General features: G+C 40.9%; 2 protein-coding genes across 4 annotated transcripts; both read left to right on the plus strand.

The window, feature by feature from the left end:
• Positions 1-3,461: 3,461 nt before the first annotated feature.
• On the plus strand, positions 3,462-6,154 carry LOC115735498. The gene is made up of 5 exons (XM_030666761.2): positions 3,462-3,807; positions 3,992-4,245; positions 4,862-5,073; positions 5,217-5,466; positions 5,605-6,154. The coding sequence occupies exons 1-5, from the start codon at positions 3,603-3,605 to the stop codon at positions 5,929-5,931; spliced, it is 1,248 nt and encodes a 415-aa protein (XP_030522621.1). The 5' UTR covers positions 3,462-3,602; the 3' UTR covers positions 5,932-6,154.
• A 4,226-nt stretch (positions 6,155-10,380) lies between these two features.
• Positions 10,381-21,319, plus strand: LOC115735311. 3 transcript variants are annotated; one of them, XM_048283591.1, is made up of 16 exons: positions 10,381-10,618; positions 11,505-11,898; positions 12,417-12,657; positions 13,497-13,774; positions 14,703-14,867; positions 15,059-15,808; positions 15,908-16,002; positions 16,572-16,634; positions 16,744-16,832; positions 16,911-16,971; positions 17,161-17,756; positions 17,893-17,964; positions 18,132-18,202; positions 18,287-18,350; positions 20,061-20,308; positions 20,528-21,319. In XM_048283591.1, the coding sequence occupies exons 2-16, from the start codon at positions 11,624-11,626 to the stop codon at positions 20,592-20,594; spliced, it is 3,135 nt and encodes a 1,044-aa protein (XP_048139548.1). In that variant the 5' UTR covers positions 10,381-10,618; positions 11,505-11,623; the 3' UTR covers positions 20,595-21,319. The 3 variants fall into 3 exon arrangements, with proteins under 3 accessions (XP_048139548.1, XP_030522367.1, XP_048139547.1); XM_030666507.2 differs by having other exon boundaries at positions 16,911-16,970; positions 17,130-17,756; XM_048283590.1 differs by having other exon boundaries at positions 11,530-11,898; positions 16,911-16,970; positions 17,130-17,756.
• The last annotated feature ends 59 nt before the right edge of the window (positions 21,320-21,378 follow it).

Genomic DNA, 21,378 nt, shown 5'->3' on the forward strand with positions numbered 1-21,378 from the left:
AATAATGCTAAATTTTGGGACACGTGACATGTCTAAAATAAACAAACAAATGTTCACACCAAACGATTACATTTTTGTAGATCGAGATGGAAAGGGTTACCTTCTATTACACAAAATCTTACTCACGTACACGTTATGGCTTCCTTCAAGATCTCGGAGTTGGAAGAACGTGGCTATCGTCGAAAAAAGGCAAGCAGTGGCGCTGTTGGATGGCGAGAGGCGAAGTACGTGCCGGGACTCGTCGAAGATGATGCTCGACTAAAACTCTTTTCTTCACTCTCAAATTTTCTCTTACGATTTTTCTCAAGAACTCTCTTTTTCTCTCTAAAGAATTTCTCTCACAAATTCTCTCAATTCTCTTCCACTCTAAAACTCTCTCAATTCTCTTTCCCTCTCTTATAGGCAAAGTTCTTCATCCTTCATTCTTCATCTTCATTTCTTCACCTTCCATCTTCATCTTCTCTTCTTCATCTACATCTTCTCTTCTTCATCTTCATTTCTCCACCTTCCATTTTCATCTTCTCTTCTTCATCTTCATCTTCTCTTCTTCATCTTCATTTCTCCACCTTCCATTTTCATCTTCCCTTCTTCATCTTCATCTTCTCTTCTTCATCTTCATTTCTACACCTTCCATTTTCATCTTCCCTTCTTCATATTCATCTTCTCTTCACCATCTTCCTTTCATTATCTTCTCTTCACCATCTTCCTTTCTCCATCTTCTTTTGGTATTTGCAATACGGTCCCTGGAGTTTCAAGTATTTGCAATACGGTCCCCGAAGTTTTAAGTATTTGCAATACAGTCCCCGAAGTTTCAAATCTTCTCGGTGCATTTTTCCATCACGTGCCTAGTCTAGACGCATGCTAAATTAAGTGTTCTACTTGCCAAATTATATGCCAATGCAATGTATGCTCAAAATAAATATGTGAGATGATTTTTATAATTTTTATGCAAAAAATAGATTAGTCAAAATTTAGGCGTCAACAAGTGGTTTGAATGGTTCCGATACGGGTATGTTGGTAGTCAACAAAACGAGTATCTAGCAAGGCTATTTTTGCGACAACATGCATTTCTTTTCGTCCATGAAAGGAAAGAGCAAGATAGATAGCTCCAAAATGGAGATAAGTATATCACTGTTGAGCCCACTGTAGAGGGAACTCTTGAGGAATTTGTAGGGTGACAAACTGTTCTTGCTGTGTGGACAATATAGAATGTTGATCAAACTTAGAAGATCGAACGTACTCCTTGATGATTCGATGGGCATGTTTCATCAAGTGTCTAATAGATTTGATGGGAGCAAAGGACGAAGGCTTACAAAAGGCAGAATACGGGTTCATGTCATGTGTGGTCTAACTCAACAATTTAACGGTAAAATTTAAAAGAAACTAACGTGCGACAGATTTGTCACGGGTGTATCGGTTCAGGATTTTCTGTGGTAAAAAAAATTAGTCTGGGGTAAATCTGTCCCGGGTATGTATCGGTCTGGAGTTTTTCGCGATATTAACTTAAAAAAAAATACAATTAAACCCTCCTTTTTTTTCTCCCTACTTCTAGTAATAGTTTTTCCTTCCTCCATGTGAAGATAGAAAATGGAAGGATGGTCCTGTACGAAAGAGCTGTAGCCTGTAAATGCACGTTGCGATCAACCCGGACGTAAGCCAGCTTTGTCCAGCAAGAAACTGTAAAGAATATTCCCCCTTCTTTCTTAGCATAGGCCCCGATAGATACAGCCCAAAATGGGGTCATGTGGTGGGGACAAACCAAACTTAGAACGGACTTTTAAGCTTTTTTTAATCTTTTTTATTTTATTGCTAATCAATTATTATTGCCTCCACGGCAAAAAAAAAAAAATCATAAAAAAAATGTTAATTACGTGTCGTGTTGAGATTAGCAAGCAGCAAGGATTTTTTTTTTTTGTTTATTTGCAGGGGAAAAATGATTTTGTTCCTAAATCCTCACTCCTCCGTTCGGCGGCATTTCCAACTTTTCTTCCTCTTTTGGTTGGAAACTTCGTCTTGTCAAAGATGACGGGCGCTTCCAGAGCAAAATTTCCGAGTAGAATACGCGACGGAATGTCGCGCGCAACGTTAATATCGTTCGACATGTTGCTGGTGCGATGTCGCCGAATTATAATTGCCGTCCCCGTTTATTTGGAATTTGCAGTTAATAATGTCAAGAATAGTTACAAAGGAAGGGCGGGGGGGGGTCCCAAATGTTAAACGATGTTTCTTTGTTGGGGTTGTTGTGTGCCCACTACCCTTTCATTGTGATCTTTGTCTCGTGATCAAAGGTGTCATCGATGTGGCTTGCCGTTAAATGCGATGATGCATGAGTTGCGATCACGACATTAACACGGACGAAAGGTCGCTACAAGCGTCATAACTCCCGTGTTTTGTCCCAAGACTTTTCAATCGATTATTTGAGTGCTATAACTTCTCAATCGATCACTCGAACGTCGTAACTCTCCAAAAGCGAAGCTCGACAGATGTCCTATATTTTGACGCCACATCGGATGATTGAACGAAAAGTTACGGCGCTAAACTAGATGTACTTTTAAAAGTCAAGGCACTCGAGTGACCGAAGAAACGGTCGAAGGAGAGTAATGACATGGTTAACGTGTCCTGTGACCAAAAACCTTAAGAAAATAAAAAAGAAAAGAGGAAAACAAACGGATAAAAGGGATTTGCGGGTGGGGTAAAACCTGAAAAGCTGGAACAAAGTATAGGCCGGGGTCAACTTTTCTGCCAAACTCTTGGCTACGGATTTGCTACGCGTAGGAAAAAAAAACAAGGTAAAAAAAAGATAGGCAGATACCTTAAAACCTAAGTAATGTGGTGAAAGTACTATTTTGTCCAATTGACCGTCTCAATTATCCGTTCAATCCTGAATCATGATTTTCTGGGCTAAATTCGCAGGATTCAGAATGCCAATTGAGAATCAATCACGAAGGAGAAATCATTTTCCAATTGTGTAGTTGAGAAAAACCCAACACGTTTGACCAAAAAGAAAAAGCCCGGGCATGACTTTCTGTTGTGTCATGGCAACTCAGGTAGGTTTGCCATTTTCAAAATTAGGGGCACTCCATGAAAAGGGATGCCCGTTTTTGGTACAACAAAGAAAAGAGAATAAAAAATAAAAATAAAAATTGCCCTTGAACGAAAATGCCCCCGACTGTGAATAGGATCTGTCAGCCGGTAAGCTCAGGCCCTTCTTTACGTTTAAGCTGGCCACTCCAGTAGACCCGTCAAATCAAGTTATTATTTGAAATTTTTCCCGAGATATTTTAGGAAGAGAATGATATTTTTTACCGACTCATTTGAGTTCATTTGGTTTTGAGACAAGGGCAGATTAAATCGGCGTGAAAATCTTTAAGGTAACGGTCAGAAACGAGGACATACCAGCCGCACCAAAGGTCGGTCCTTTTTTTTTTTTTTTTTTTGTTTGGCGAAGTGGGGTGGGATGTTGGGGGGTAAGAATCGGACGAACCTTGAGATAGAATATCCCCGCATGAGCTCGAGGCGAAAGCCTTTTCTTCTGACTCGTCTCCTCTGCGCACGATGGGCTCGCGGAGAAACCTCTCCTTTCCCTCGTCTCCTCTGAACACATGAACGTGAGGAGGAAGCTCCGCCAACTCTTGCAGAGGAGATCTAAGATCCACGCGAGGGACGAAGGCTCTTCTCTCCCTCCCCCCTCGAGGACCAGCCCCCACCCCATCGTTCCCTTCGCTACTCCCAGGATCCGGGCAGAGTCCCAGATCCCCCACGGGGACAAATTCCAGAACACACGGAGGTTTGCCCGGGAATCATCGGGTGAGCTCCGCGCTCGATCCTCGGATCGCACCCTTTTCGTTTTGGATGTCCCCTTTTGCGCAAAGGAGGTTATAAAAAAAATTTAAAAATAAAAAATAAAAATTGGATTGAAAGAAGATTGGGGGTTGTCCGGAGATTTGGTTTTTCTTATTCTGTATTTGTGCTCTTGTTGTTCCGGCGACAGCGGGTGTGCTTAGCTTGCTGCTCGGATTCTTTCTTGTGCGTATGGGGATGGATTCAAGCACCATTCAACTTCCACCCACGGAGAGTACTGAATTGGAGGAGTACCCACCTGTGACCTCCTCGAGGATCAAGCTGAGGGATGGGAGATTCCTGGCCTACACCGAGAGGGGTGTCCCCAAGAGCAGATCCAATTACAAGATCATCATCGTCCACGGATTCGGCAGCTCCAAGGAGATGAATTTCCCGGTGTCCCGAGTACGCGCTTATTCGATCCGTTTCTGTTTCCGCTCTTTTTTTTTTTTTTTTTTAGGTTTGTAATGATCTGAATCCGTTGGTTGGGGTGAGCAGAAGTTAGAAATTGTGTATATTTGGGGGAAAAAAGTTTGAAGCTTTGTGTTCAGGGCCACTTGTTCGCATGCGAAGAAGATGGAAGCGTCAAAAGGTATTCCATGGGTAATGGGATTTATGTAGATCCTCATCGTTGAAAAAGGAGGCGGATTTAGGATCTGTGAATACACCAGACGGTTAGGGTTGATAGAGACTCCGAATGAAGGGATTGGTATGGATGATCCAGTAGCGATTGGACTTCATCCGGTTTTACCCTTTCTGCTGCTGAAGAAGTAGGAAATTTTATCTCCTTTTGATTTCTGTAGCATGAGGAATGAGCTGTTAAAACTGGTTGTTCAACATGGCAAACTGTCTGTTAAGAGGTTTGCTGACCAAGGCAATGACTTAATCGAGGCTGGAGTAATCATTAGTCCTGTAATTGGCAGTCTCCGAGAGAAAGTACTTGAGAGACATTTAAGAAGAGAGTAGTCGATTTACATGTATTTTATGCCCAAATTCAGAATCTTTGGTCCTTGTTTTGCAGGAACTCATAGAAAAGTTGGGCATATATATAGTACTTTATGATCGAGCTGGTTATGGTGACAGCGACATGAACTCGAAGCGTACTGTAAAGAGTGAAGCCCTTGATATCCAAGAGCTTGCTGAATGGTTGCAGTTGGGGTCCAAATTTTATGTGATTGGTGTCTCAATGGGATCATATCCCACATGGAGTTGCCTCAAGTATATACCGGACAGGTAGCATCGTCCTTGCTGACACTTAAAATTCGCCTGTCTTGGTTGCATGTTATTTGTTCTTGGATAAATCATGCTTAGTGTGACTTAACTCCATGAAAAATTTTAGAAAGTCGTCTGTTCTTACCTGAGCTTTCTCCTTGCAGGTTAGCTGGTGTGGCCTTAGTGGTCCCAACAGTCAACTATCGTTGGCCTTCTCTTCCTGAGAGTCTGACAAAGCCCGACTACAGAAAGAAGCTTATCCGGTGGGCACTCCGGATCGCAAGCCATGCCCCTGGATTGCTTCAGTGGTGGGTGACTCAAAAATGGCACCCTTCAGATGGAGACCCAACCCTTTTCAACCAACGAGACATCGAAGTCCTGAAGACGACGCCAGGCTTCCCCATGTTCACCCCGGTAACTATCAATTTACCTGCACATGATGTGATACAAAAGCCTACGTTGTTAATCATATGTATTCCTAGGTTAGTTACATACTTGCAGATGAGCTTTTTGCAAGTTTTTGACAATGTCAATGTATCTTCTCACTAACAGGAGAATTTACGACGACGAAGAGTATTCGAAACTCTCAGAAGCGACTTTAAAGTAGGTTTTGGCAAATGGGAATTTGACCCCATGGATCTAAGCGATCCATTTCCAAAAGGCGAAAGCGCTGTACACATTTGGCAAGGGTGTGAAGATAAGGTCGTGCCTTTTCAGCTTCAAAGATTTGTTTCAGGAAAGTTGCCCTGGATAAAGTATCACGAAATTCCTGATGGAGGGCATTTGCTTGTGCATTACACTGGTGTATGTGACGCCATTGTGAATGCTCTTTTGCTGGGGGAAGAATCTCTTTTGCTTGGAGAAGAACCGGTTTCATGACAAGGTGGTCATGTTTGTACATTATTCATGACACCAATAACCTCTGTGATTCAAATTGCTCATTTGGTAAAGTAAATTGGTTGCAGAATGTCTTGCTGATCATATTTTTTTTTACCAGATGTAGTTTGTGATTAACAGGGTTCTGACCTGCATTTGGCTAATTTACAGTTTCTTTCGATATCTTTCCGTTATTAGACAGCAGATTCATCTCTTCTTGTAAGTACTGGCTCTGCGCTATTAACTTTGGCGGTTGTTCCATATCCTGAAGTTTGTAAGCATTTTACTCTGGTGCTTATGCATAAACACTTAGGAAATACTATGCCACTGTACTTCTTCTTGGTTATTATTGATCGAGTGATCATGAAGAGAGGATGACTGTGCACTGAGTGATTTAGGTAGAGACTTAGTTTGAAAGTACAAGCTAACCCAGGGTGAGAACCGAAAATGCACCAATCATACCGCCCAAAATTTCCTACTGCAGCAGAAGCAGCTTCAACTGGAGGACATTTCCTCTCTTTAACAGTTGTTTAGTACTTAAATGAGGCGACAGGACGAAGTAAAGCATTGCGACGCAACTACCGAGTTGAACCACACAAGCTTCCACCACGAAAACTGACCGTAGAGATCAAAATATGGGAAGCAAAACTGCCCAGTAATCCTACTGAACAAGCCTTTGCAGAGAGCAAGCCAGTGGAATACTCGGATATAATCTGACCTTGGAGATCAAGATTCCTGAATTATCATCTAAATCAAACAGAGATGCTTACTTGACCACCCAGATTTCAACCGAATTACGAATGCTAGTACACATTCTGTTGTAGCAGAAACGGTAGGGGTTTCAGACCGTCGAATGGCGTCGTGTTTTCAAATAACTTACGGCAGTTGCCCCAGAAAAACTTACGGTGCCGAAAGCATCTTCCCAGTATGTTGGGCTTGCTGCAAGGGTCCTTCATCTTTGCGCAACGCGTGCTTGTTAAAGCGGGCCGCTCATTTTCGATCACGTTTGCAAGCACGCCGCTCATTTTCGATCACGTTCTTGAAGGCAAATGCGGATGAAAACATAGTCCGGTCCAGACCACACTGATCGATCTGTGGAAGCACAAAAGGAATGTGACAATGAACACAAGAATGCTGCAAGGAAGCTTTCATTCCACAAGCTGAAATTCGTTTCGACTCTGAAAATTATTTGGATGTGGCTTTTGATTGATCAAATAGTGAGTGGGTTCTTCTTTTTCACTCTGGGTTATCTTTCTCTTGTCACTTGTTCTTGGCAAGTTCTGTACTTTTCCTCTGGAATATGGCTTTTCCTCAACAAAGGACACTGTCGAGGGGACCTATTCATTTGGGTGACGATCCATCCGAATTGTTCTTTTTTTTTTTTATAAAGAGGGTGAAGCTCTTTCAGATTGACCAATACGATCGACCGCAGACCTCTTGCGCATTGAAGAACGCCTTATCCACCCGAGCCAACGCTCCTTTTGGTGCTAATAGGCATAACAGAAGTTATTTTGAATTTCTCCGTCGAAAGTTTCCAACTTCATTGATCCGATGGTTGAACTGGTCGAACCCGTCGGCTCACGAATCGGAGTCAACCGGTTTGATGGGTCCAGATTTGAAAACATAGATGAAAAGTGAGTAGAAAGTGAAGCTTTTCTGAATGAACTAAGTGAGCAGCATCTGACAATCTCGCTAATTATGTACCATTCCACTTAATTCATTCCGGACCTAAGTAAAGTCCTTAAACTACTTCGTTTGAACTCTAGCACGCAAAATTCATGATATTTCCTAAGATGAAAGGAAGAAAATTTTTCTCTCTCAACTTAGGAGGTAATGGTGGAAAAGGTAGACTCCACGTCATTTTCGGATATCTACCACCGAGTAGGGTCGTATAATAGCGTTCTGCGCCCGGGGTGAATCATCGAAGGTTCCACTCCTATTTCGTCGACTAGTGCTTTGCACAATATCTTTGAATCGACTTGTCGCCGACGTACCTCTTGTTCAAAGACACTCGCGAGATTGTCAAATGCTACTCTCTCTCTATGCGTGAGCAATTAAGGGCACACATGGCAACACTTCGGTTTCTGATTTTTCTGCTCGTGCTATGTAAGTTGATTTTTTATCAAAGAAAAGTGTTTGATAACATGATAAACTTTCTGATTCTCGAATAGAAATTCGTTTGATAACCGTTGAAAATTTCTACTTCTCAAGTATTATTAACATAAAATCTTCTACAAAAAATTATTATTGGCGACAGAAAAATTTCTATTTCATTTTTAATTTTTCTAAATTTCTTTAAAAGATACTTTTGATTATTAAAAAATGTTATTTAAATTTTAAATTAAAAATAATTATTTATTTTTTTGCTTTGGTGGCTAGAGATGGCGACTCGATTGGGGGGGTGGTCATGGGGGCGGTTGGGGGTGACCGACAGTGGACAGTGGTAGGTGGTGGGTGGCGGCAACCGACAGAGGTTGGTGCGGGGTAGTGACGGCGGAGGCATAGCTAGAAGAGAGATGAAAATGAAAAAAGACCGAAGCAAGATACATATTGATGTCGAGAGATTTTTACTTATGAAAGAGAAGTAACTTTTTTTAAATTTCTGGAATTAACTCAAAAACAACTTCAAAAGTAGAAATATAATATTGCGTAACCTGGCGAATTTCTACTTCAAATGTTACAATAACAAACGGATTTCTACTCCAAAATCAATTCTAGAGAAGAAATTCATTTCCAGAAATGTTACCATGTGCTCCCCAACTTGCCAATGTTCCTCGCTAGAGGATGAATTGTGTCCTTCTCGTGTTTAAGGGGAGAAGGTAAAGACATGCCTTTTCTTTCCCCCACGAGACATTACTAAGAAGTTGGAAATTATCCCAACCTAGTTAGTTGGGGTGTCGGAGACAGGTTCCGTGAAGAATTATATCCGTGAATGGAAATTCACTGAAGTTAAATCCTTGTTAGATCGTGAATGTTGTAGCGATAGAGTTGAATGAAAAAACTTCTCCTTGCTAAGAAGAAGATGCGGGTTCGGTTCTTGCTATCCTCCCGGGTTAAAGTAACGTAGTTAATGGTAAATGGCTCACATAATTAACGGTAATAATACAGTGAATGGCTTCATCTCAAAAGGAAAAGAAGTATAATTTAATTTCTCGTTTTTGTTACGAAAGTCAAATCCATCGTGGCGATGTTCGGAGCATCGCGAGCTACCAGCTCTCTCGGCTGCCCTCGAAATTGGGAAATTTGAAATGACTGAGAAGCACAAGGACATAAATCTTAGACCTTTGGAAGGTTGGTGTAATTATTTTTTTTTTTGGGGACAGATGAGGTTAGTGTAATTAAAGGTGGCGTAAATCGACACTTTTCTTTTGGACAAAAAAAAAAAAAACGACAGTTTTCTATTTTGAACATGAGATTTTCTTCGTTAAATTTATGCGACATTTCAAGGCTCTTATTAAAATGAATTTCACAAAAAGGAGTTAAGTTAACGATCTTAAATGCACAATATATATGCAGCGAATGTTAGGGCGTGCATGGCAACACTTCTACTTCGTAAATCAACTTCTAGTGAGAAACCGATTTTTTTACTTCTCTTGAGAAGCAGGAGCTGAATTTTCTACTTATACTCCAGGAGTTATTTTTTATCGGAGAAATTCGTTCGGTAACGGTTAAAAATTTCTACTTCCGAAATATTATTAACACAAAATATTCTGTGAAAAATTATTATCAGCAACCAAAAAACTTCTCCTTTATTTTTGAACTTTTTAAATTTCCTTAAAAATAATGTTTATTATTAAAATATTATTTACTTTTCAAAAAATAAAAAAATATTATTTATTTTTTACTCCGGCGACGGTGGCCGGCGCCGTGGTCTATAGTTGGTGGCGATTGCGGTTGCGGTTGACGAAGGTTGGTAGTGGGTGGTGGTAGGTGGTCGGCGGTTGGTGGCGGAGGTGGTCCGCAATCGCGGGCGGCAATAGGCGGAGGCCGGCGAAGGTTGGCTAACGAGGACGATTGGCGGGTGGCGGTGGTCGTGAGCGGCGGCCGATGGAGGTCGGGGATGGGCGGCGACCAGCAACAGTCCGCGGTGATGGAGGTTGGCGGAAGTGGGTATGATAGAAAAGAGGGTAAGAGCGTAATAAATAAAGGGTGAGGCAATAATCACTTTTTGAATTGGAGAAGCTATTTTTTTTAATTTTTCAAATTGAGGAAAAAATAATTTCAGAAGTGAAAAATGCTTTTAGAAATAAAATTTTTTACCAAACGAATTCTTACTTTAAAAATTATATTATCAAATAAGTTTTTACTTTGGAAGCACTTCAAAAACAGAAATCCATTTTTCGTAAGTGTCGTCATATCATGCGCCCCATTAAAGAACGCTGGGTCACTTCTTTGACTGCTTTCCACTCTCTCTCTTTTTATTTATTTTATTTATCTACTTTTTATGTTTTTTAGCGGAGACAAATACGGCAATGTCTTCTTGTTTCGTGTCAACGCGCAGCATTTCCACGAAAGGAAGCCAGCGGCCGAAGCTCGATCGGTGACGCCGCGACGACGAAATTCGCCGACCACGAACCCCGAACTCCGATTCGGCGCCCCACCCCCGCGACCGTGCTCGATCGCCGCCACTTTCTAGATCTCTCGCCCTCCTCCCGTCGCGTCGGTTCTCGGATAATTCTTTTTTTATCAGGTATTTCCCGCCATTATGCTCCGCGAAACCTAAAGCATTTCTTGTTTTCCCCCTCCGCCCTAGGGTTTAAGCGCATTTCAAGCGTTCGATTTTTCATCTTTGGGAAGGAGCTGATTTGATTTTTTGGTGGGTCTTATCCCCGTCACTCGCTTAATTCGTTTGGCGACTGAGCAGAATTCAGGTAATTCGAATGAAGTCCGGATAAATTTAGCAATTTTGGTTCGATTTGATGTCTTGGTCGTGGCTTTGTGATCGAGGCAAGTTTGCTCCTGCGATCGACTGGGGTCTTGTTGTTGGAGGAGTGGTGGCTTGGTGAGATCACCTGCTGACGAGCCGTCATCGCTCATTTCGTGGCTTCTTGTTGCGTTGTAGTATGATTGCGTATTGGTAGAGTCCACAAGCATATGCTTACCTTGCTCCGATGAGAACTTGTAGGCATTTGTGGGCACTGCGCTTTTTTTAGAATGACCGACCTTTTCTGATCTTGAGAAGATTATAAATTTGCTGGGGTTTGTATTGATTCAAAAAGTTTTGTGGGTCGGTTATCAAAATGGTGACTCAACAGAAAAGTGATGCCCAGAACCTCCTTGTTACAAAAAAGGAAAGAACCTCTCCTTGTTACCAAAAGAGGGACATTGTTCATGGGCTAGGCAAGACTAGTTATTCTCTGTCCAAAATTAAAAACTAAGCTAATCGTTCTGAGGAGCATCGGTAGAGTCTACCTTCCTATTCTTCACCCTGTCCTCCTGAAGGCATTTTATGGTCTTATCCTAGCTTTCTCATCCACCATTGGGGCAATGTTGATAATTTTTGTCATTTTTCTGGTACAAGTGGTTTTTTATTTTTATTTTTCTGATGTACGAGTGCCATATGATTATCTTAACAGCTTTTTGGGGATCTGGAAATGCCAGGGAATTAAGAAACTCAAGTAGAATCTGAATTCAGCAAGGATAGGTACTATGATGTGACGAGTTAAGCAGCTGTTTGACAGGCAGCAAGTGCACTATGTTAGGTCCTGGCAATAATTCTGGCAAGTGCAGTAATACGTCTTCATTGGAAGTGCCTCCCTTGCCCCAATGTTTGTCACTTGAGCCAATTACATTAGGCAATCAGAAACATGTACGATCGGGAGAGATCAGGAGGGTCCTTGCTTTCCCTCTTGGCAGTACATCAGAGGGGCATTCATTCGGAGTGAACCAGCCTAAGCCTTCTGCTGTCATGGCAACCAAGGAGCTAAAGCATATCAAAGAAAGTGTTGAAGATGCCTCGAGAAAAGCAAAGTAATGGTTCTTTCACGTCCTGCAAAGATCTTGTTTATTGCCCTACTTCTCATTCAGGTTATTCTGTGTAGTGGGAGCTCTATTTAAATGACTGGATTGCACTTTTTTGAGAAAGGCACAATTTGGAAATTGGTGGGAAAATTTCTCTTAATTTACTTCAGTGCATACTTTGGCGGTTAGGGAATGTGGTATAGCCATCCATGAGTCCTAGCAATCCTTGGAAATAGCCCATGAAGTTGAGCCGAAGACATGTCGTTGTGGTGCTTGGCTTGTTTTCTTGGCAGTTATGGGTTGAACCACTCTGAAGATGTTTGTGACATTCACTTAATATTTGTGAGGATGTCTGTTTATTACCCTATCACGGTTGGATAAAGCTTTTTGATATCTGGTTCATGTGATGCTTTACCCCAGCTTTCTATAATGTCTTATCTATTATATTGAGAACCAAATCTAGGTTGATTGTTTGTCATCATCCAAATTACTACGTGTCCATTGAATATTTGGTATCTTTTTATCAGGGACAGAGCAAAGATGTTCCGGGAGTCCATCTTTAAGCTGGAAAAGTACAGGGAGAACCTGAGCTCAAAGAAGCGACAAAGGACTGATATCTTATCCATTGAGAGGTCTGGGGTTGACCTGGAAAAGGTGAAAAGTCAACTTCGTGGAAGCCCTCGTGACATGGTCAATGCGAGGCTAGAGCAGAGGCCGAAAAATGTTGGATTGGTTAAGCGTGTCCGTACTTCAGTGGCAGATATGCGGGTTCGTATCCAAGGCTTGTTTCCATTTCTGGTCTATAGTTATTCAGTTCTTTTGGAAATTTTTATCCCCTGCTTTTGTTGCGTGTTTTCTAAGGTATTGCTTGGTTTTAGATTACTAGTTGGTCATGCTTTTATCTTCTGCTCAATTTTATTTGGTTTTTCTTGGATGTATTTCTGGGTGAGGTATATTTTCTAGTTTTTGTCCTTTGAAGGGATAACCTGTATGATTTCCTGGTTAGAATCTGTATCACCCAGATACTTATGCACTGCTTAGGTGTAGATAAATTGAGAGTTATCTTGTATCCGCTGGTTCAATGATTGTTATTGTAGATATTTCAGTCCTAGTTGGAAAACCTGAAGATTACATGTAATTGCTGAAGCCATTTCACCTATGAATTCATAAGAAACCTTTCATCTTCTTTTCTCATTTGAAAGTTTTCTACGGATTTGGTAGAAGCTCCAAAGAAAAGCATGAAATTACTGACAGCCTGTTGATGCTGGACAAAAATGTTCGACCGCAGCTTTATTCAAAGTGTGCTATATAAGGTTTAAAACATGCAATGCTGTCATGTAACGACATGCATATTAACACACTCGAGTCCTTAATACGAATTGCCCCCTATGGATGATATATTTATATGCCAACTTGCACTGTTTTTGATAGATTTCTGTGATATGAGTCATCATAATTGCCTTGTCTCGCGAACTTCTTGTTTATCTTTTGGCGTTCATGATAATTGTTATTTTAAATATCTGTTTATGATGCAGTACCTACATCTGAGAGATCAGTTCAATATTTTCCATTGCACACTAATGTTGTTTAGCTCTTCATGTTATTAGGCTGATACCAAGTCCATTTCTGCCTCGAGGCAGCCGGCACTTATGGAAAGAAATGAAGAAAAGGTCCAGGTTGGTAATGGTCTTTTAGTTCGAAGTGAAGAAAAGATCCGCCGGGTGGCTGCTCCAGGTGAGAGTTGGGAGAGGAAAATTAAGAGGAAGCGATCTGTAAGTGCTGTAGGCAACAGAACTGTAAATGGTGATGGAGATCCAAAGCAAGTTATGCAGTCTAAACTGCCTGCTGATTCCAAGTTGCAATCTGGTGATGGTCACATTTTCAGGTAATCTTGTATGTCTATCATGTTGATGTGAATATCTGCATTCTAAGAAGTCTGCTGTGTAATTTATGTCTGATTGAGCTGTAGAGTCATTTCCTTTTTCTTGTTGATTGTGGACATTTTGAACTCATTAGGGATCAGATAGCCTTTCATTTTTTCTTGTCTCCTTCCTTTGACTCAACTGTATTATTCACTCTAGATTCTCTTATACTCGCATGTCCCGTATGCAGAATTTCTCTATTGGTTATTGCGAAAGTAATTTAATGGGCAGCTGGGATGGGTAATAAACGATATGGTGGATTTGTTTCTTTGTTGGAAGAATATTTTTGTTTTACGGGTCTGAGTGGTTTTTTTCTTTTTCCAATATGGCTGATGAATCTTACTGTGTACAATGTTGGGGTTTCTAACCATTAGTAGAGTCTGGTCCCTGGGCAACATTCAATTAGCTGCCGCTAAGGAACTGTCAATTTTAGAAGGCAAGCTATTGAGATTTTGAGATACCTTCCTAATGGAAGTTTTCCTTGATTGATAGCTGCCCTTTGGCCAGTGTAATTGATAGCTGTCGTATATACGTGGCTCGTGATATTCACCCAATTGACATTTGAATGGTAATAAAATGAAGTAGTTGCTCACTTTTTTAATTTTAGTCTTGAAAATGGTTCGTGAGGCTAGGGCTAATTGAACACAAGTGCATAAGAAAGGTCGCCGCACAAGAAAAGGAGGGGCAAGGAAGCCCTTATATGCATGGTTCGCCATTCAGCATAGCATCTGTAAAATGCGTGCGAAACAATTATGTGTTAGATGATTAGTAGCTGAGGAAAATCTCTTGCATATATAAATACTTGTCACCTGAATCACTTCATTTGTACTATTCTATCTCTCTCTCTCTCTCTCTCTCTCTCTCTCTCTCTCAATTTTCTTGCTACTACAGGTCAAAAACTTCTAATGGCGTGGGTGGAACAAACAAGTTGATCAGCCGGGTTGAGTCTCCTGGTTCAAATGCCTGTGCAGTTCTCAAGAATGAGCTGGAGACAGCCCCTTCACCAAGGGATGGTACTGATTTGCTGGAGCAGAGGGTTTTACTGAAAGGAAACAAGTATGTCCTTATCTATTCTCAAGATATCTTGTTCCTTGTATATAGCTGCCATACATGTTCGTTTCTAACATGTTTTAAGACTCTGCTTTATACCTTTCCTTCATAAAAAGGTGTGCATTTCTTCCGTCCTCTATATACTTGGTCAGGTTGACGAGGCTCTTAATTGCCAATAACCGGAGTACCTCTTTCAGGTCAAACTTTGAGGAGGGTGATCTGGCTAGTGGTTCTGGTTCATTAATTAAAGGAAAGGCCTCCCGAGCACAACGAACAGGTTCGCTTATGGTGCTTGATTCATCTCCTAGCATTCATCCTTCACCTGGAGCTCTTGAAGATTGGGAACCACCTCCAAAGTCAAATAAAATTATGGCAGCTGGCATCACGAATGATAAAAAGCATCCTGTGTCTCCCGGTGCAACTTCACAACCAATGGCACAATGGGTTGGGCAGAGACCACATAAAAAATCACGCCTTCGAAGGGCAAACCTAGTCTCTCCTGTTGTGAATCCTGCTGACAAGACTCAGAATCTAGCGCAAGGCTTTGCGACACCAGAGCCCAATCGTAGAAATTCTGCAACTGGAAGCAGTGGATCTTTGATTGGACGCATATCAGGTAATGGCAGCATGAAGATCAAGAAGGAACCTGACATTTCATCGCCATTTGGCATGCCTGACAATGAAGAATCAGAAGCTTGGGAAAACGGACTGAAAGAAAAAGGGATGGATGGTGGTGAAATTTCTGCATCTCATAGTGCTGGGGTTAATGTTTTGCCTGTGAAGAAGGGTAAAGTACTTTACGAAATGGGAACAGTGAGAAAACAAGGGCGGAGTGGAAGAGGTTTGTCTATGACAAAGTCAAGCGTTTCTCCACAGGAGAGGATGGAGGACCTAATACCAGCAAAACCACCTCAAAGTGTGAGGCTCAGTTCAGATAGAAACAAAAGGTCTTTGCATTGTTCATTCCAAAAATTCTGCATAACGCACTTGCACTATTTAGATTATATTCTCTGTTAAACGATTTTTGCTCTCTATTGTTGATCCAGTAAATCAGGCCGACCTTCTTCGAAGAAGTTGAAAGATAAGAAGGCTGTGGCTCGGGTTGGGTTGGTGCTAAATGCCGGCACTTCCGATATTTCTGGTACAGTGGAAACCCAAAGCTTTTGTTTAGTACTCTTACATCTCAGCTTCTCTCACTTGGGTATTATTGGCTAGAATAGCTCTAAGTTCTCTGACATTTGAGAATATTGATGATGATATGATGCGGCTGAGTAGACATAGGATAATCTCATTGTTGGAAGGACATACGGTGCACATGGCCTAATATTTGTGATCCCATATTTTCCTGTTGGCACATATATTGTAGTACTTTTACTTGGCTTTCTGTGGATGGGAGAAGCTTGTCTACATAAAAACATGGTGTATTTCCAAGAATTTAATTTCTGGGGTAAATTATATAAGTCACATCTTCATTCAGCGAATCTGATTTTTTAATGCTGCAGTATCTTGCTTTTGATGTAAAATCAAACTTTTTGCATTCAACGTTTGTCGTGCACTTGGTTTCTCTGTGATTTAAGCTTCAATAAAATAGATTCGAGACCTTTGGAACCTTCCATAAGCAAAGTGAATAAAAAGATTGCCAAACTTATGTTTTGGCCATGAAGAAGTTGCCAAACTTTGATATTCCACTAACTTGATATTATTTTGCAGGTGAAATGGATGATGATTTTGAAACTTTACTTGCTGCTGTAAATTCTGCTCGAAATGCTTTCAGTAAGCACTCTGACTCAGATCCTCTTGTTAAGTTTTTTTTTTCCCTAATGTTGACTCTTTCATCCCCCTTGTGAAAATGTGACCATAGAAATCTTTATTGTTTGTACAGATGTCGCATTTGTTAGTACACTTTGGAAGAAAATGAAACATGTTTTTGCTTTTGTGAGTCCTGAAGATGAGTCTCACTTAAAGCAACAGGTAATAGTTATGATAGAAGATCAGTTTCTCGATATCTTGAACGCGGGATTCATCTTGCTCTTTTCTTACTTGGATCAGCTCAATCGCACTGAGGAGCTTCATGAGAGTTTGTCATTCATTATCAATCATGATGCTTTGGTAAGACAACTTGTTTATGGGGCCATATTTTCTTTTTTGTATTTCTTTCAGTCTATCAGCGACTTATGAAAAATATTTTGCAAACTTGCAATACTTTTCTATACAAAATTCTCAGGATAGATATTACATTCTACAATAATTTATTGGTTCTTTTCTCAGGGCGCAGTCGTTCACAGAGAAGATTCTGACCGTCCTGGTGGACGAGAAGGGAACCATTTGGATGAGGAAGCATCTCATAATGCTATATTATCTGGCAGATTTGACATTGGGAGTTTGGACAAGGGTACTCCGTTGTATCAGAGAATTCTTTCGGCTCTAATTGAGGATGGCAGTGAAGAACTCTACCATCACAATGAAGGCAAAAATTTGTCTCTTCAGAGCGTGAGCGATGATTCTCATTGTGGTTCATGTAACCAGATAGACATAGAGTCCAGAGAAAAGGATAGGATGGAATCTGAAGTCGAGTCAACTGTGGATTTATGGAATCAGAAAGTTAACGTTCTGGACAGATTTTCTGCTGATAAAAGTGCTGCCTCTAGCACAGTTAGGAATTCAAGCATGTCGACTTCTGTTTACAGCAACGAGCATTCATTTGGAGATGATGAATACTCCCATTCAGATGCAGCCATTGTCAGTGAAATATGTTCAGATGATATGGGACAGCTGCCAAAGAAGGAATTGAACGTCTCTGCCTTTCCTTACCATGATGGTCAATATCAATCTATGTCTCTTGATGACAGGCTTCTGCTTGAGCTAAGGAGTATTGACATACATCCAGAAATATTGGTAGGTTCCTTATTTAACAGCCAGGATCCACTGGACTCTTTCCCAAATGTTACCCATGCCATGGAAATCCTCTTCTTACCGCTTATATGTGAACACTTCCCCTCTTATTGTTTCAAACTTGGTTTGCTTTATGCAGCCTGATCTAACAGATGACACGGAGGTGATTAATCAAGATATTGCAGAACTGAGGGAAGGGCTATACCAACAGGTTGATATCTCCCTGGTCTTCTTGAATTTGTTGGACCGTAAAGTAAGGAATTGAAAGGAAGATTTCTCTTTCTTGGGTGGAAAGAATGAAGTCTAATTGATTAATGTCCAATCTTTCTCTTGCAAAATCCTCCCACCATTGATCTCTGATTTTTGACTGAATGTTAGATTGTCAGAAAAAGGACAAAGTTGGAGAAAGTGGATAAAGCTATAATGAGCGGAGAAGATGCGGAAAGACGGTAATACTAATGCCTTGTTGGGTACTTGTCTGATATTTTTCTCTTGCTTCTTGTTTTGTTTAAATAGTTGGACTTGATATGCAGGAAAGTTGAACTAGAAGAGATTGCTATGCAACGACTTGTTGAGATGGCCTACAGGAAAAGAATGGTAATTGTTTATCTGTTCGAAATTCATTATTTAGAGCTGGTGGATTATTTGTTTTTGAATTTTTTTTCCCACAAAATTCATATGTATTATCCATCTCTAATAAAAAAGGAACTATTCTGTACTTTCAAGTATCCGCAGATTGATGGATTATTGGTTTTTGAAACTGAAATATCAGATCGGATAGAGTAGACAGTAATAGACTCATGTTTTCAATGCAGACTGTCCTTTTTCATGCTGTCTTCTCATTATGGATTTTAGTACACCGATATATTATGTTGAAACGCTGGTAGTTCCTATTACTAGTTTCTTTTGGTTAGCTAAGAAATTGCCCAAATGGTCTTGAAAAGAATCATTTTTCCTCCTACCCCCCAGGGGGCAGGGTTGGACCCCTGCCTCTGTGGTTCTCCTATTTATATGCTGGCCATTAAGCCAGCAGAGTTGATCCAGTTCATATCAAGTGATGAAGTGGAAGGGATGCGACTCTTAGACCTTACCTCATATTGGTACATTCTGGTTCTTTGACATTGCATCTGACCTCGCCAATCTGTCCTATAAGAATGAGCATTATTGTGTGCTGAATGCTTAAGCAACCAACCGAAGGATTAGGGTTCCTGATTCTTCATCTCATATCTTTTTCTCTTTTTTGTTTAGTTCTAATATCTGGGTTGTGGGTTGGCTGTCCGTTGTGAAGCTCTTTTGTTTACATTTGATGAGTTCTTATCTAGTTTTTTGTCATATCAGCTGTTCTATGACGTAATAACAGAATTATTTGTTTGTGACTTATGGGGCTATCATAGGTCAGAGTAAATTTTGGTACTTAGAGTTTATATTGGTCATCATATTGTAAAAATTTTTAGTATGATTTTTCTTAAATATTTAATGCCTAATGCTGTATGTCCTAAAATTCAGTGTATTTTGCACATGATCGAAGATAAGCACTGAATATCCAGTTTTAGCGTCTCGTTTTCTGAGATTATGCTTTGTTTAGTTCCCACAAGTCTAGTTTCTGTAACATTTTCCTCATCAATAAGCAAAAGACAGGTAGGAAAGTTTGTCAACTTGGATAACAACAGAAGGGCAATGTTTTGAAATTGGGCATTCTTGTCGATGTGGTTTCAATTATTCAGAAGCCCACCCTATGCTTTGTAGTACTAGAAAGCCCTTTGACCCATACTTGCCACGACAGAATTTCATCTGGGTTCTAACAAGAAGTCCAAAAATGGATGCCTTTCTCCACCACTACCAGACGCTGGCAAATTGTGGTGGTAATTGGTTTCCTACATAACTTCGCATCTTGCGAATTCCAAGCTTACTCCAGTGTGACAAATGGTTTTTATTTAGGCTGGTTGATTGCGTAGTGCTTTCCCTCGGTAGTCTTTACTGGCCGGATGGTTCCTCTTCTAAAACTGCTTAGGGGGTACCCATGGTATTTGGCAATTTTTCCAGAAGATATACATCCAGTATCAGTACGACTTTGTACTTCTTGATGGTAACTGGTTCTACTTGAGGTAAATATCGTATCAAGTCTTATGGTGGTCCTACCATATCGTCAAATACATTATATCATGCTAAATCAGAACAAAGACAAGTTTTTGTATGTACCTTTGATTGAAAAGTAGCTGCAATGGTATGTTGATGTGGATGAACTAGAGACGATTGAAGCACTGCGCTGGTTGGTAAAGAGTATTGTCATGTCAATTTTCTATACAGGCATGTCGGGGCAGCAGCACTTCAAAAGCTTCAGTGCGAAAGGTTTCAAAGCAGGTTGCGTTGGCTTTTATTAAGCGCACGCTTGTGAGATATCAAAAGTATGAAGATACGGGCATCAGTTGCTTTTGCGAGCCTGGACTGCAGGAAATCCTCTTTGCACCGCTGTCTAGCAGTAATGATGCAAAATCTGTTGAGTGTGTCGGCTCAGGAACAGCAAGCAATTCATGCATCAATGTTCCGAATCCAGGTAAATTTTGATCGTGGTAGCCTGTCATTACAAGATTGACTTGGAATCAGTTATCAGTCTTGCCTTTTTCAGGTTTGATACTTGTATATGACTGTCACCTGATAAAAGTCCTATCAGGATTAAAGTTCACGTGAACGAAGTGGTGTAAACCCTTGACCGAAAAAAATGAAAAAGAAGTGGTGTAAACCAGTAAAGAATCTTTTAACCTTCTATATTTCCTGCCACAGGTGCTGTCTCTAGCACATTTGAAAGGTGCGACTCTCTCGGGAAGAAGAAGGAAATGCTAATTGATGATGTCATGGGGTGTGCTTCCTCAAAAGTAACATCGATTGACAGCTCCATACTTGGCGAAACAAAGGTTAAGAGAGGTGAGAGGGAGAGGAATACGACTGTTACTACTCCATCTGCAGGGGGTGGTCAACAATCGCTCCAAAGCCCCGGGGTTGAATGCAAAACCAAAGCAAAATCGAAGCAGAAGACCAGTGATCATCCGACTTCAAGAGCAAGGCCTGGGAATGGATTTCCAGAATCGGCAAATACCTCTAATCACGCGATTAACGCATCACTTGGTCGATCGAAGGCGGGTAATAATGGACGAGGAGACTCCACTAATAATGTGGATGAGCCCATGGATCTGGCAAATCTCGGGCTTGGTGGGAATCAAGATCTCAGTTCGTTTTTGGACTTTGACATGGATGGGATGCAAGAACACGATTCTGTTGGTCTCGAAGTACCACCGTGGGATGAGTTCGCATTCGACTTTTAAAGCTAGGACGGCGCACAAGATTTCGACTTCATTAATCTGCAAATGCTGGAGCTGGGGGTGACTTATATGGTGCTGTGTTGTTCCATTATTGATCAAGGGTGCAATGTGTAGAGTTAGGCAATGAAAATTTGCAATTCTCCATTTTACCAGATCGTTGGGGCGCAAGCAGATTCAGAATTGTCATTTTGATTCTTTGTTGTACGCTAATCCCCAATAGTAAACAATTTTGCCCATCCAAAGTTACAATCTCAAGTGCAGCTCCTTTTAACCAGCATTGAAATGGTGCCTGTCAGAACACCCCGAAG

The sequence above is a fragment of the Rhodamnia argentea genome, chromosome 8, assembly GCF_020921035.1.
Source record: "Rhodamnia argentea isolate NSW1041297 chromosome 8, ASM2092103v1, whole genome shotgun sequence".
In the NCBI taxonomy this organism is placed as follows: Eukaryota; Viridiplantae; Streptophyta; class Magnoliopsida; order Myrtales; family Myrtaceae; genus Rhodamnia; species Rhodamnia argentea.